This window comes from Brachyhypopomus gauderio, chromosome 2 (assembly GCF_052324685.1).
Source record: "Brachyhypopomus gauderio isolate BG-103 chromosome 2, BGAUD_0.2, whole genome shotgun sequence".
Lineage (NCBI taxonomy): Eukaryota > Metazoa > Chordata > Actinopteri > Gymnotiformes > Hypopomidae > Brachyhypopomus > Brachyhypopomus gauderio.
In genome coordinates, this window is record NC_135212.1 from 44,570,919 (window position 1) to 44,586,881 (window position 15,963).

Below are 15,963 nucleotides of genomic sequence, written 5' to 3' on the forward strand. Positions count from 1 at the left end.
TCCATAGGGAGAGCACAGACTGTCACTCATTCTGCTGCTATTCAAATGAAGAGTGTTCAGTTTTCATGTATCTCTCTCTCTCTCTCTCTCTCTCTCTCTCTCTCAGCTTTGTGTTAAGTGCTTAGTACCACACTGGAATGATCGCTGATCTGTTTAAACACAGCACAATACTTCTGCCAATGTGTTTTATACAATCAATAGGGCAGCAGCTCAATTACATGATTTACTTGTAGAAGACCATCTCTCTCTTATATGACTGAGCAGATGTTGTGACCAACTGTGGAATCCATAGTGTTCAATTACCTCTTAGTGTTCAGATTGTGTCCACATGGACCTAAGTGTTAATTCAACACTGCAAAAACCCAGGCATAAATTCAACACTGGGGCTTTTGCTGTGTGTGTTTCAAAATTACTAATTGATCAATGGATGGAGAGACAGATGACAAAATACAAATGTACAGTTTCCCCACATGGTGTTGGCCTGATGTTCTCCCTAAACACTCCCTACACCTCCAGACTCATACTGGTGTGTCTCCAAAGGTTGTATGGAACTGCTCATTGCATTAAAAACAAAAAAGGAGTTAAATATATATTCAATAACTTTCAAAAACAGACGACCGAGGGGTCTAGCTTTTATACCGATTCAGAAAAAGACCATCAAGGGGTCTAGCTTTTATACATTCAAAAACAGACCACTAAGGAGGTAGGATTTTACACGGATTCAGAAGCAGACCACTGAGGGGGTAGGATTTTATACAGATTCCTGACAGTTAATGGCTAGTAATAATGACAATAATAATAATAATAGTTAATGTTGACTGAAAAATAAGCTTGCGTCACCGAGAATATGCACAGCAACTCAACTTCATGCCTGTCAGGATTATGTAAGTACATTTAAATAGACAACACATTCACACTCGGTACATAAAACTGGATGCTTTGTGATAATATCACAAACACTTCATTCATGCTGCATTCATGATGGTCATGGATGGGGTCATGGATTACAATTTTCACAACATCCCTGTGTATCACCAGACGTTTCGTGGATGGCCTTTCTGCTGATTCCAGCTTTATCTTGTTGAATTTGAGAGCCCTCTTGTGGAAGGAAATGGTATTTTACTAGATCAAAAATACAGCACAGACCTGCAGGTCCATGTATTGTTATAGTGATGATGCATGATGACGACAACGGCGATGATGATTATGATGATGACAATAATAATAATAATAATAATAATAATAATTATTATTATTATTATTATTGTTGTTGTTGTTGTTGTTGTTGTTGTTAGTTCACTATTGGTGTTTAATGAAATATGGGATTTTAACACTATATCTTAGTGCCTTAGTATTATTTATTATTGTACTATTATATTATACTGTTATACTATTATTTAAGTGACGTGCTGACATGCTGTTAAAATCCACCTTCACATAAAATCTTTTGAATGTGGCAGTGATTTGAAGAGGAAATATTTCATCCAGGATTTTTTCCGACGCTGCTTTAGATGTACGTCGTGTCATGTGCTTATGTCGTAATAAAGAAGCACACTTTTTGTGCACTTTTCTCTTTGCTCTTTCCATAGCACTGAAACTGCCCTGGTTAAATCCCCAATGATCTCTTCAGTTCTACTGACTCACATTTTCTCACAGGTCTTATTCTCCTTTATTTCAACTCAACATTTCCACAACTCAACAATTCAACACTATTGAATCCACAGTTGAATCCCACTCTCTTCTTCAACGTCTTCCAAATAAATCACAGGCACTGTACACCACCGGTTCACTTCAAAAACTTTACAACAGACAGAAAAGTTTTGCTTTGGCTTTTCCATCTGTCCCCTAGGGGTCAGACCTGATCTAACCCCTCCTCTATAAAATATCGTTACCACAACATCATCAAGTGCACTGACGATAGGCTTGTCCCGATCCGATATTTGGATCGGATCGGCCGCCGATATTTGCAAAAAATACGTATCGGTATCGGCAGGCACGAGAAAATGCCGATCCAGACTCCGATCCGGGTTTTCCAGCGCACCCATTTAGATAATCCATTCCAGTTTTTGCTGTGTTTTCGCCAGTGAGAGTAAAATCCGGTCTGCATTTTCCAGCACACTTTCAGCACAGAGCATAGTCTCCCCAATTTAGCTCAGTGGCATCTCTTAACCATTAAGACAGCCATGTAAATTTGAAATTATCGGTAAAAGTGTCAGTTGTGTGGGATTATTTTAACTTAAAGGATGACAAAGACAAAGAGGTAGAGTGCAACATATGCCACAGTAAAGTCAAGCGTGGTGGTAAAGCTGTAAAAACTTTTAATACAACCAATCTAATCAAGCATTTGGCGAAATACCACCATAAAAAGCATGAAGAGTTTCTAAAGAAAACCGAAGACTAAAAGAAAGGTCATACACAACTAACACTGGCAGAAACGAAAATAGTAGACTATTTTCTACTCAGGTTGTGTTTTGCTTTTTAAATACAATTTACAATTTTATTTGCACTTATGGCTTTTTAAGCCTTGGTTTACTGATGCAATTTCTGTTTGTTATTTATTATTTTGTCTATTTTGAGTTTATTACTTGCTAAATAAACAGGTCAGTTTCACCTTATCAACCATTGTTTATTATTCAAACACACTTAATTCAGCTGGCTACTTGTTATCAAGAATAAAACGCTTTTGAACATGAGTTTGACAACAAAGTAAGTTGGCTAAATAACTTTAAACTTTAATACATGCTCGGATAGGCCGGTATGGGTATCGGCCGATATCGGTATCGGATCGGAAGTGCAAATAAATATCGGTATTGGATCTGAAGTTCAAAAAGCTGAACTCCTCTGTTTCTGCACCACCCTCCAACTTCTGTTCCAGCATAGTGTATATTAAAAACTGGATGGCCCACAAACATATTGGAAAAATCATCTGAAATTTCACTCCTATACAGAATCGCAACCCTTAATTTTATCATAACTAACATATCAGTTCATCCCCCCGCCACTGTGAAAAGTCTCTGTATAATTTTTCTTTCTCATTTGTCTCTCATCAGTTCCTCAGTTCCTCTACCCATGCTGGATGTTTGCATCTGAGCTACATCTCCAGACTTCACCATTCACTCTCCCAGTGTTGAGATACAAACACACAGAGAGGACAGCGGCTAGGAAGAACGTCCTGGACAGGACTGAGGAAGAAACCTTGGGAGGATCCGAACTCAAGCAGAAATCCATCCTCTTATTGGGCTTCCAGCAGAGAAGCAGTCTATGCTTTATTACATTATGTTTAGTCCAAGTAGTAATTTCAGTACAGATGTGTGGCTACTTCAGTAGGTCTGTGGTGTGCAAGCTGGGCCTGCATCCCTTGAAATAGATGGGAGAGCTGGATAGATATAGCAGCATCTCTAGTTCATTGGATAGATATGGCTTCATCTCTAGTTCATTGAATAGATATGCCATGTAAAACATGTGAAAGTATGGCTGATCTCTATGAATAAAGGTTCACATATACAGAGGACTTGACTCTTTGGCATGTGCGGCAGGACCGATAGTGATAGTAGCGCCATATCTACAGGTGGTTGCAATGTTGACAATAACCTCCAGAGGGCATGTTTAGTCTTCATTTAAGATGCACATTAAACCCTAACCCACCGTGACTTTCATGGTCCACTTTTTCTATACTGACTCCACCCCCTACACCTCACACACGCAAGTTTGACAGCTCAGCTTTGAAACTACCCAAAGGCACTCGACTGAATTCTCCGACTGACCTTTTTCGTCGTTCCGTATTTTTTTTTGTTATTCTTGCCTTAGTTTAACAGGTGATACGTGGAAAGCCGCCTTGCTATGGGGAATAAGCGATAACGGAGTTTATTTTGTCGGCGTATTTTTGGAGTACTGATTCACTGAGTAGTTGTGTATTTATATTTTTACGCGCCAGTCCACGAAAGTCGCGAAGGATTCAAGCATGTCTCGAGACCCAGAAGAAGTTAATAAGCTAACCGAAAGCACCTATAAGGTAAGCACAGAATTTTCCTCATGTTCCTCTTAAAATATCATTCTGAAAAAAGGATTTCTAGAACAAGAACAAGAGTTTTAGGTAGTTTAATTTGTACAACCAAAACGAGTTGTTTATCTTGTAAACACAATAGCTAACGACGCGTTTACTAGAAAGCGTACTGAACAGTATGTTAGGACACCAGGTAACAACATGAATATATGATACATTCCTCTTTATTTTCTCATACATGTGAATTACGCTCCGTTTACCTAATCAGTTTCTAGTGAACTTAGTCATAATACCGGGCAGTTTGCGTGTAAAAAACACAAACAGACACACAACTCGGCTTGTGTCAGTTATCTGGTCTCCCATTCTTAGTTGACATAGTTGTGATAGGTTGGGCTGTAGGAGACTCGCCGACACACCTAGAAGTAGCCACGGGAATCAGGCGGTGCGTGGTAGACTTAAAGGTTAAGGGTAAGGATCTTGTAAATGAAAAGATCATCTAATCACTATATAGCCAAATAGATTTTCATTAACGACATTTAACCCCCCCCCCCACCCCCCCCACCCCCCTTTTAAAAGCATAAGTGACCTTATCATTTTTCACAGGTCGTTTTGTTGACATACACTTTTGTCAGAGATTAATTATTTGCTTGCATTGACCTCATCTCTTTGTCCTGATATGATTTGACTTGGTGACTTTAACATACATGCTTGTAGTGGCTACTCCTTTTTGCACAAATTTATGTTCTGGGTTGTTTCAGACATGTTCACGGCCATACACTGGATTTATTGTGCTCTGCTGGCCTCTTGAATGTCTCTGTCTGTTATTGGAATTTCTGATGACAGGCTGAATGCAGGCTTAGTATCTCGTTTTTGTCTTTTGAGAAAATAGCTGTCACATATCATGATATTAATATTATTAATCCTTATTCTTTTTTTATGTCTCTATTCTATATTGTTGTTTAATAATGCTGTTTCTAAAAGTATTTCATTATTCCCCTGTAAAAACTAGGTTAGCTCCAACAAGGCATTCTTCCTCATGGTCCACTCCCAAGATTAGAGTAATGAAAATGATCAGAAAACATCTGAACAGCAGTAGGCCTATAGGATAACTGGCCCCATGGTCTGTGCACAATGTACAGTCATCATATACTCACATATAGAGATGCCTGGTGTGCTGCTTCATCAACTCTTTTATTATTATTATTATTATTATTATTATTATTATTATTATTATTATTATTATTATTAAAGATTAGGTAGTAGGTCCAGAACTTTATTTAGGACCACCGACAAACTTCTCAAAACCCAATTTTTTATACATTATACAGTATTACTAAGCAACACCTAGCTTTCTTAGACTTCTTCCACAATAAAGTCAGTAAGATCTATCAAAATATTTCCATCTGCTTCATTCTTCTCTTTTGAATCTTCTTGTGCAGTCCCTCGTAATAAGTTGCACCAGCACAGATCCTACTCCTGTCTCTGGAGTTATTACCCAGTCTAGCTATTGCTCTTGTCCCTTCCTCTCTTCTCAAGGCCTCTTGCTATCTACCTATTTTGAAGAAAACCAGTCTTGACCCAACATCTGTTATTAGCTACAGGCCCCTCTTCAACCTTCCTTCCACAGCTAAAGTTCTGGTAAAAGTGGTAGTCATTGAACTTAGATATTTCCTCACTGAAAATAGTCCATGTGAGCCTATTTCAGTATGGATTTCACACACTTCACTGTTCTGAACTGTCCACCTGAGAGTTGCAAATAACATTTTGCTGTATGCTGATGCTGGACACGTAAAATTCTGCTCCTGCTTGACATAAGTATGTCTTTGGATACCATTAATCATAACATATTGCTTTTCAATATTTCTTGTATTGGTTTTACAGAAGCTGCTTTAGTTTGGTATGACAGGGGATGCTTTACATTGGTTACCTTTCTGACAGAAACATTGTTTGTCTTCTTAGGGTCAAACAAACTCATTTACTGTCCCCATCACTTAAGTCACACCCAAAGGATTGGTTCTTTGTCCCCTTGTTTTTATTCATTATTTACATGTTGCATATTGGATACATTATATGAAAACATGGTTTTAGTTTTCATTGTATATGCAGGTGACATACAGTTATATTTAAGTGTCAGTTTCACTTTCATGTCTAATAGGACCTCCCTGAAACATGTGTTGACAGCAGGTAGCTCTGATCTCAAACTTTGGAACAATGAGAATTTTCTTAAATTAATCACATTGCCTTTTACTTTTTAAAACCTACAGTGAACATGATTCCTCATGGTCTTTTATGTGTGCAATAATGTAATATGGCCAGAAATCATCAGGCAATGAAGCATCTGCTTCGATGAAGGAGAAAGATGTTTGGCAGATGCTGTCATTTCAGAACTCAGCCAGCAGATATATTTCTGCTTGCATAATCATACGCAAATACAGAAGATGCATGCCGTTTATGCTTGTGTTAAATGTGGTCAGGATCTCTTTCTGACCACCTCCAATCACAGTGCTATTGCTATTGCTATTACAATTGAGTGTTTTCAATATTAATCCCACCCAAGTTAGTATCTCACAACATTTGCTTTGTTTTTTCTCTGCAACGTTACTTAACTTTACCCTTTTCTGAATATTAATAATGCCTAAACTCTAGTCCAAGCTTTCACCAGAACCCATATTGACTATTGTAATTCACATTTATAGGTCTTCCTGCTAAATATCTGAATGGATTTCGACACATTGAAAACGCTGCTGCTGTTCTGACAGGCACAAAGATAATTGCTCATATTATTCATGTTTTTCATCAGAAACACTTCTTACCTGTCTCATGCCGTATTAAATATAAAATCCCCTTTCTGATATTCATAGCTCTGCATTGTCTCACTCCTGCTTATCTTTCAAGACTCCTACATCTTTTTGGCCCTACTCGAGTCTTAGATCTCCCAGCAGTAATCTGCTCATGGACCTCGTGCTAGTGTTCGGCTATGGGTGGGAGGGTACTTAGCACTAATACTGTGGAACGTCCCACCCTATCTCTTCAGGACTCTTCTTCTAATGTAAACTGTTTTTCACGAACCATTGACATGAGCAAGGCACTTCATGCATGCAACAAACGATCAAATGAATACATAGCCTAAATACATTTGACAGAAATATTAAGGAAAAACTTATGTTACTTATGGACTTACAATGTAGCTGTATTACAAATGTTTTCTTAGGGAGAGGTTGCAGTTTCACAAGACCATGCTTCCACACCCTATCTATGAATACGTCAGTGCCATTCTGTTTCAAACGGCCAGTCTACTGTTATTTGCTTATAACTTTGAAGTACTTGATACTTAGAAGGGTGTGGACAAAGATGAGTGGGCCCTGAATGAATGAAGGATTCCCTAGCAAGTATATATTTGCGTGAGTGTTGATGTTGAGACACTTTTTCATCACCCCAAAGTGCAAAATTGCCTAAATTCTTTCCCAGAAGCACATATAGGCCAGAGATGTTCCCTGACTGTGCTCTGCGTTAGTGGCAGCCCAGGGTCATGACAAGGAAGCAGTGGTAAAGGAATGCAGGCTCCTTATCTACTCATTCCACAGCTTCTCACTCATACAAAAGTCTGCTCCAGAGAGTGTCTGGTTTTTGAATCTTGTACTCTTCTAGAATTTCAAGATCTAAAGATCTAGGTCTACAATTTTCTTCACCTCCTTGTTTGATGGCTGAACAAATGGAGGAAAGAGCAAAGGCTCGGATAATTGTTTTTTTATTGCTTGTGAAAGTAAGGTGACAGTGGTGGTAAGTGGTCAAGTTAAAAGCAAATGTATCTGAACTATCCCAAACATTTTCTTACTTTATGCGCCTCTACCATCTAATTTATTCAAACTTACTGACTGAACTTCAGACGTCTTGGAAAACTTTTCAGAAGTTCTTTCTGTTAGAGTATTTTAAGTTGAGCATGGTTGATGATTGGCTAACAGCTTCAGAGTTGCATCTGTTGAAGTTAGTCATGAGTATTGTAGCTACAGCTCCTTTTACAATGGCCACAGTTGCTGCTACAGTTAGTGTTGCAGAATCGTTCCATAGTATCACGTACCCTACAAAAGCATCCCTGCCTTCCTTATGGGCTTCATCCGAATATTCTTATTATTGTCCTATATGTATCACATTTATTGCAAGGCAACATCTGACACAGAGTAGCTATAGGCTACATTCTGAAGACAACTTAGTCAAACCCTGCACAGCTTCAAGAAGAGTCTCAAAACCTTTCTGTTTAGATCTGCTTTTAGTTAAGAAATTCTAACTCTGTTCCATCTTATTTACTTTATTACATTATGTTGTCTATTATTTTATAATTTGGCACTTTATTACATTATTTTATTGCGTTTGGTTCCTTTTTATATTTAATTTATTTTAATATTTTCTTTTTGTCTTATCTTTGCTTCCTTTTAATGTTTCTTTTTAATGTAAAGCACTTTGAGTTGCATGTATGTTTGAAAGGTGCTATACAAATAAATATTATTTTTATTATTATAAAGCCTTGACTTGCATCAAAAATACCCACTCACTAAGAGCACATGGCACAAGCATCAGCAACAAAACAAGACAGTCAATAAAAAGGCTTTTTATAGAAACGCTATCTTTTCATTTTCCACATATGACTGTATATGCATTATAATTCTAGTTTATTAATGGTATAAAATTTTCTTTGTGGTCTACAAAATTTGTTTTGCTTTGTTTTGGTCAAAAACAAATGAATTGACATTAGAAACTTCCGATTTATTTTACAGCATTGCTACTTATTATATCAGTTTACAATTTACAGATTAATTCCAATGTTAATAAGTTGCTTCTTGCAATACTCTCTCCAGAATGTTATGGACCAGTTTAACCCAGGGCTGCGGAACCTTATTAACCTTGGAAAAAGCTATGAGAAAGCTGTTGTGGGTAAGCACCAGTCTTATACATCTGAATGATCATATTCTATTTATTCAGCATATTTTGCATGTTTGCACTTGTATTCAAACTGATTTTGGTAGCACTTTCTATTACCTCCAAACATAAACCAGTAAAAGTGCATGTGATCATTGGAAATTTTCCTATAATTTCTTTGGAGATTAAAAGCAATGAACTATCAGAAGATCGGTATTTTTCCAACCTTTCATTTGCACTTTTACATTTAATAATTCTTCAGAATGGAGCAGCTATTCCTGATAAATTACCCTGTGTTTGCTTTCCTGTAGCCATGAGCCTGGCTGGAAAGATGTACTTCGATGCTGTGTCGAAGATCGGGGAGAATGCTGCTATATCACCCGTCTCTAGAGAATTAGGTGAGTGTGCATCTAGCCTCATCTTAAAGTGCTCTGAAAGGATCCTTACTACCATCTTCCTCTTGATTATCTATCATGAGTATCATCAGTATCAGAAAAATACATCTTTTGGGGAATGAACGTAACTCTTTTAAGATGACTGATGAAGGAAGCCTACCCCTGTTGACCCTCTGCTAACCCTCTGGATCCAATAAGAATTATGAGCAAGCATTGTGATTGGCTGCCATGATGATCAAATAATCTAGATCTATAAACCTTAACCATACATGCTATTGTTGCATTGTTGGATGCTAAGTCTAAGCAACCAATCGCAATGCTTTGAATGTTATGTCAGAATCATTTGTCCAGAACCGTGGGATCCATAATAGTGCACTGTCAATCAATACAATTACTTAGATAAGGTCACAGAATGCAATAAGGCCAGAGGCAATAGGTCTGATTGCAATTACTTAAGTTTTACTTTCAGTTCCAGACTGAAAAGAAAATGCATGAATATAGATAAAGATATAGATATTTTTATATAGGATACAGATGTAGAGAGAATATAGATACAGATTTGAATTATGTCATTGTTTAATAAGTAGGCTAGTGCTGTCTCATTCACATAATTTTTAGGCTAGCAATGGCAAACTGGAGCCATGTTGTCACACTTGAGCTGGTCAGGCCAGCTCTCTTTCCCGTTTAATTGCCCATTGAGATGACCACGTTTACAGACATCATGACACAGCATCTCCACTTGGTCTCATCAGAACCCTGCACGTGACAGGTCACTGTGTTTCTGGATACTTCAAAATCACATCTTTTTTCTGCAGATCATTTTATATGGAACAGATTTTCTAGGTGCTATATAGTAAAGTCTTATCTTTAAACATAACTGGCACCAGTTAGGCCTATATGTTTACTATTTTCTTACAGTGCAGTTTTGTAGCCTGGCTATTACAGGGCTCAGAGTGTAGTGCACATACTATTTATAGAGGCTTAGCATATCAATATAAAAGTTGTAAGCTTTCAAATGTGTGCATCAATTATGTGGAAGCCAGGCATCAGAATGATAGATTAGTCTATTAAATACATTTCCAGTCATCTGTCTTATAAAAATTACCAAAGCCCTCAATTTGTAACTTTAGGTAATAGAAATATTTGATTAAAATAGCTACATTTTATGCTGTTAAATCAGAAATTTCACAGTATTTATATATGTAGTTCGGTTTCTTTGAGGAAGTGGTTTGGAAGTTGTTTGGGTTTTTAATAAAGGAATGAGTCTTGTCGAGATAGCTTCCAGTGAAGTCCTTGATTTGATTACCCTCTTTCTGTGTGAACACAGTACTAAATAGAGCAGTACTAGAATACATCCTGTTCATGGTCTAGCTACCTGTACAGCCATATAAAGAAACTATCATAAGACTCAACGCTACATTATGATACTGGTAATCTCCAATTTTGGAAGTTTTTTTTTTACAAATGTTGGCTTAGGGATACACAAATTACAGCAATTCTTGTGATGTTGCTGCCTTTAGAACATACTGGGTTAACTTCAGTTTAAAAAGGATCTTGTCTTGGTGCACATATTTGGAATGAAATGTACAGCAAACATAATTTCAGTTCTCTTTAAAATACTTAGCAAACTAAGCAATGCGTAACATTAACATGTGTGATGGGTGTGCATGCAGATGAAAGCCAGAACCACAGGTCTACAGCATCAATACCAATATGAAGACTCTGGCTGCTCAGTCTACATAGTCCATGGCTGTTAGGAGAGTGGCACAGAACTACACAGATGAGCAAGTTTCTTAGTCGCAGAGTACATGTTTGAATGGATGTGATTCTGAAATATTGGTTTATTTGACTTAGAATCAAGTATTTCTTCTTGCACTTTGACCTGAATTACATAGAAGAACCATATTGTTGACTTTTATCATTTGTACACAGCCACATTGGGTGGTTCTGAATGCAAATGTCCTAAATGCAAATGAAGTTGTTTTGCTCCCTAGATATGTTGTCAGAAGCATGTTTATCTGTGAGGTGGTGATGTTGGAGATCTCACACAAGGCAATAGCATAGTTTAAAATGAAAATGACCTTGGTTTACCTTATGTACAGCTTGCATATGACAGTTCTATCTTGGCTGAGTGAAATTGAGCACATGCAGGCCTATCTGCCAATATTGACATGATGGCAGATTTATAATGCAATCCTCCTATGTCATGCTGAAATGACTGAGTCTGGATAGTGTCATGGTTTTCAGGCTTGAGCAGAGAAAGAGACAGGCTGTGTGTGTGCGTGCGTGCGTGCGTGCGTGCGTGCGTGCGTGCGTGCGTGTGTGTGTACTTTGAACACCCCAATAAGTTCTGGTCATCTCTAAACCAGCCGTCATGCATGTCAGTAGGCAAATAAGAGAGATGTAAAATGCAACCAGAGTAAAGATTAATATATGTTGATTGTATTTCTAAAAAAAAAAGTTGGAAGATATTTGCTCTATGGAAGCTAAACCTAAATATATTAAATATTCTGCTATACAAATCTCTAAATAAAAGTTTCAACATTTACCAGGTACCTTAAAACATAAACTAAACACAATTAACATTAAGATATAAATAAAACATAGGACTCTACCTGGGTGGGCATTTGTTTACAGTGTTATAATGTATGTCAGTCAGCTTGCTAACAGAAGTGTTGATCTGATCCTAGATTAGGAAGACGTATTGTGACATAGTCATGAGGTTGCGTAATTTAACTTGTATAGAAATATATGAGTTATTATTTAACAGCAAGTTTTACAAACATATTTACTAGATCCACTTTGTAACCAAGCTCTGATCAGATTTAGAAAATCACTGACCTGTTCTGTATCCAAACTGTAACCTTTTTCTTGCATACCCTTATGTGTGTTTGCTGACTGTGTGTGTGTGTGTGTGTGTGTGTGTGTGTGTGTGTGTGTGTGTTTGTTTGTGTTTGTTGTGTACACGTCGGGGTCAGGGGAACTTGTGTGGAACTTGGGGGATGGGGGCTGCTATTGTTGAGATAGGCGTTGGTGAAGGGATGTGTTTTTACGCTGTGGTCCGCCACAGTTAATGTCACGTTAATGGGGAGTGCTAAAAAATGGGTGTGTGTAGAAGACCAGAGGGCTTGGTGTGTCTGTGGCGAGCTCACTGGGCTGATTAACGAGCAGGATTTCATCAGAGTTGCTCTGGTGTCTGCAGCAGCAGGGGGAACGGGCTGCTTTGTACACTCACCTCTCTGGAGTGGAAATGCCTTCCGTCAGGGGGGGGTGGGGGGGGGGGGGGGTGTCTGAGACTGGGCAGAGCACTGGTCAAAAATGTCAGTCCATCATGTAGTGTGATTGCGTGATCGATGTCAGCCCGTTGTGTAGCATGACTGAGGTTGTTGAGGCATGCTTTTCTTGTTTATAGGAAATGAATTCTGTCCATTTCCAAAATCCATTTCCTTCTTAGCTCTCAGACTGAAACAGGCCCATTTTAGAGAAATGGAATTGCACTGAGAGCTTCGTGTTACTCTAAAGTTGATCATCTTTGCCCACAAGGATTGAGATTTAACTCAATGCTAAATAACTTTTTTCAATTAAATGCCAATTGTTCCTTTTATTAAGACGCTATTATAAAAAATGACATTTTTTGCCCTGATAGAGCTACTGAGTTCACGTAAAATTACAGTCTGCAATCTGTTAGATGTTCTGCGGTTTGACAAAAGACCATACTATAATTTCACTACTGAAAGGAGCCTACAGGGGTTACAGGGGTTTCAGGGATTCACGTTTCCAATTGTTGTTCCAGCCTCTTCTTTACATTTGGCCCTGCCCTGCTCAGCCCCCAAGCAGTAACATTTTAAAGCATCCACTAATACAGTCGGTACAGAGGGCCACCCCTCTCCACCCAGAGAAGGAGCAGATAAGAGGCCGTGTGTCACCGCACGCTCCTCAGTAAGTGGAACATCTTGACTTTTTACTTCTCTGACATGGTGAAACTGGAGCCCCAGCAACATGGCTGAGTTGATACCAGATAGCCTTGAGAGTCCTGAGCAGACTGACACCCCCCCCTCCCCCCACTTCCTCTTCCTGGGTCAGGTGTCAGAGGGATGCATGGTTCTTTCATTCCTCAGCCGTCCCACCGAGCTCCAGACATCAGCTCGGCAGCACGGCCCAGCCCACCTCTGATCCAGCGCTCATGAAAGAGAGCGTCTCCTGCAGAGCCGAGGGGCAGGAGAACCTGTTTCCCTCCGTGTTTACATCAGCATGAGACACGGGGCCAGAATGCCATATTGTTGTACCTTTGCTTGTCTGTTTTTCCGCTCTTGTGGTTTTTTTTGTACATTTGGTCAACTGTACTGTTTCTTAACAGAGAAAAACCATTAGCACTTGTAAAAGATCAAGGCTGCAGTCATCTCTGGAATGTGATGGGAATTCTTGGGTCCATTCTTACAGATGAGGTGTCTTCCTGCACAACGGCTGGGCGGGGTGTGAGACAGGCACGCCTTAGTGCCTTCCCTCTTATGGATGACATTTCGAAGTCTCTTCTATTTTTTCCACGGATGTTTAGTCGAACATCGCAACTGTCCTGATATTCAGAAAGTCGCTGAGTGCTAGATGACTCCAGTTCTTAAAGGTCAAGTGTATTTGGGGGGAAAAAATAATTAAATGGATTCCATAGGGACCTAGTCCCTATCACGCTCTGACTCAGCCCGCATGAGCGTGTGTGTGTGCGTGCTTGTTTGTTTGAGGTATGACGGGTTGTGACCTGACTGAGACGGCTCACACCAATACATGGCATAACCTGAAGGTGTTGTGTCTGTGTTGGCATGGTGATGAAAACAGTGTGGCGGCAGTGGAGGGTTGAACACATTGTCTTTGTAACGGTGAGGGTAGAAATTATTTTAATTACACTCAGTGATAGTACGTTGTAATTGTACTACAGATTCAGTGATATCGATGCATTACCCAAAGAATTTGTTCACTAGTGATTGTCTTTCTTAAAAAATGGTTTGCTGTTAAACTTTACTTCCATTAAATGGTGTAAGTGTAAATGTTAGGATGTGGTGTTGAGCACTGGCACTTTCTGCCGAAGCATTGAACCTCCAGACAAAGAGAGAGCTGAAGGTATAAGAGTGGATAACCAAATCCTGCCTGTCCACTTCCAAACCACTGCCTGAGCAAACACACCTCCCCCCCCCCCCCCCCCCCCCCCCCACACACACACACACACCATTTCCTCTGAATGGCCTGCAGAGAGGGTTTACATAATGTAAGCTTCAAATCAGGTTACACCTGCTCATTCCGCACCGACACTTGTAGGCACTGGGAGAGAGAGAGAGTAAATTTATGCAGGACCGCTTGTTATCCTGCAGTACAGCCTTCTGTCATGTTCATGTTCATCACTGCATGACTAAAGGTATGTAGACATGACCATCACATGCGTATGAGTTTGTTGGACATCCCATTCCAAAAGCACAGCAGCTTCGTAGCTACGCCCACCCCACCCCACTATAATGGACTTCACTCTTCTGGGAAAGCTTTCTACAAGACTGTGTAGTGTGTCTGTGGGAATTTGCACACATTCTGTCAAAGGAGCATTTGTGATACCTGATGTTGAACTCAAGGCCTGGTGTACATTTGGATGATTCAGTTCATCCCAAAGATGTTCTTTGAGGATTGTACTTTTAGGTGAGAGAGCTCTGTGTAGGCCCCCGGAGACCACATCACCTCCACAGCTCATCAAACCTTCATGCACCTCTGTCTGCCCAGGGGGATCTGGAAGTGCCTTACTCAGACTGTTTTCACAAAGTTCAAAGCACATCATTTGTATGCTGTACCATTAACATTACCCTTCACATGAAGTAAGGGGCTTAAGCCAAACCCTGAAAGACACCCTCGGACCACAGTCCCTCCTCCACCAAACCTTACCGCTAGCACTTTGCTTTGCGATAGTTGGAATTCTACTGACATCTGCCAAACTCAGATTCATCCGTCAGACAGATGCGGAGTTCAGCGGCTGCGTGCTCCAGACCAGCCGATGCTTGAAGTGGTGGTTTTTAGGAATGCGTGCAGCACATTGGTCTTGCAGACAGAGGATCGGCAATTTTTCACTCACTACCTGTTTCATTACTCAGTATGTCTCTTCAGGTTTTCTTCATGGGTGAGATGGTGTTGCTACCTACGCACATACAGGTAGAATGTGAGAACTTCCTACAGACAGCAGCCGGTCCGTCCTGGTTCACTGGGGTGGAGAGGCAGCAGTCCACAACTCCCTTGAACTAGAGACAGACAAAGCGATACAGATCTGGTCTTATGATCTTCTGTTGGTCCTGCTTTACACTCTGGTACATGACATGACTTAATCTGAATCACCACTGAAACTTTGTCATACACGGTAAAGGTAGGAACGCTAATTTTTGGTTTGTTTAAATAAGAAGGGTATATATTTAAGAAGTTGACTCTTTTATTTAATAACATACAGTGACCATTGCAGATAGGGAGAAGTTTATGATGTGCAGTACACCAGTAAACTAGAGTGAGTCAATGGGTGGAGTTTCATAGGTGGTGTTGAGTGGGTGGATGGGGTTGAGTTGGAGGGTTGATGAGGTTGAGTGGGTGAGTCAGTGAGTGATTGAACTGGGACTACAAGCCAAGTATTATTTG

The 15,963-nt window shown here is 39.6% G+C and overlaps 1 protein-coding gene across 1 annotated transcript in view; it reads left to right on the top strand.

The window, feature by feature from the left end:
• Positions 1-3,693: 3,693 nt before the first annotated feature.
• The window catches only part of baiap2l1b (BAR/IMD domain containing adaptor protein 2 like 1b), a 34,248-nt gene continuing 21,978 nt past the window's right edge, over positions 3,694-15,963 (top strand). The window contains exons 1-3 of the mRNA XM_076996829.1: positions 3,694-4,012; positions 8,857-8,932; positions 9,229-9,315. Coding sequence (XP_076852944.1) covers positions 3,962-4,012; positions 8,857-8,932; positions 9,229-9,315 — 214 coding nt within the window. The 5' untranslated portion in view covers positions 3,694-3,961. The remainder of the gene's footprint in view (positions 4,013-8,856; positions 8,933-9,228; positions 9,316-15,963) is intronic.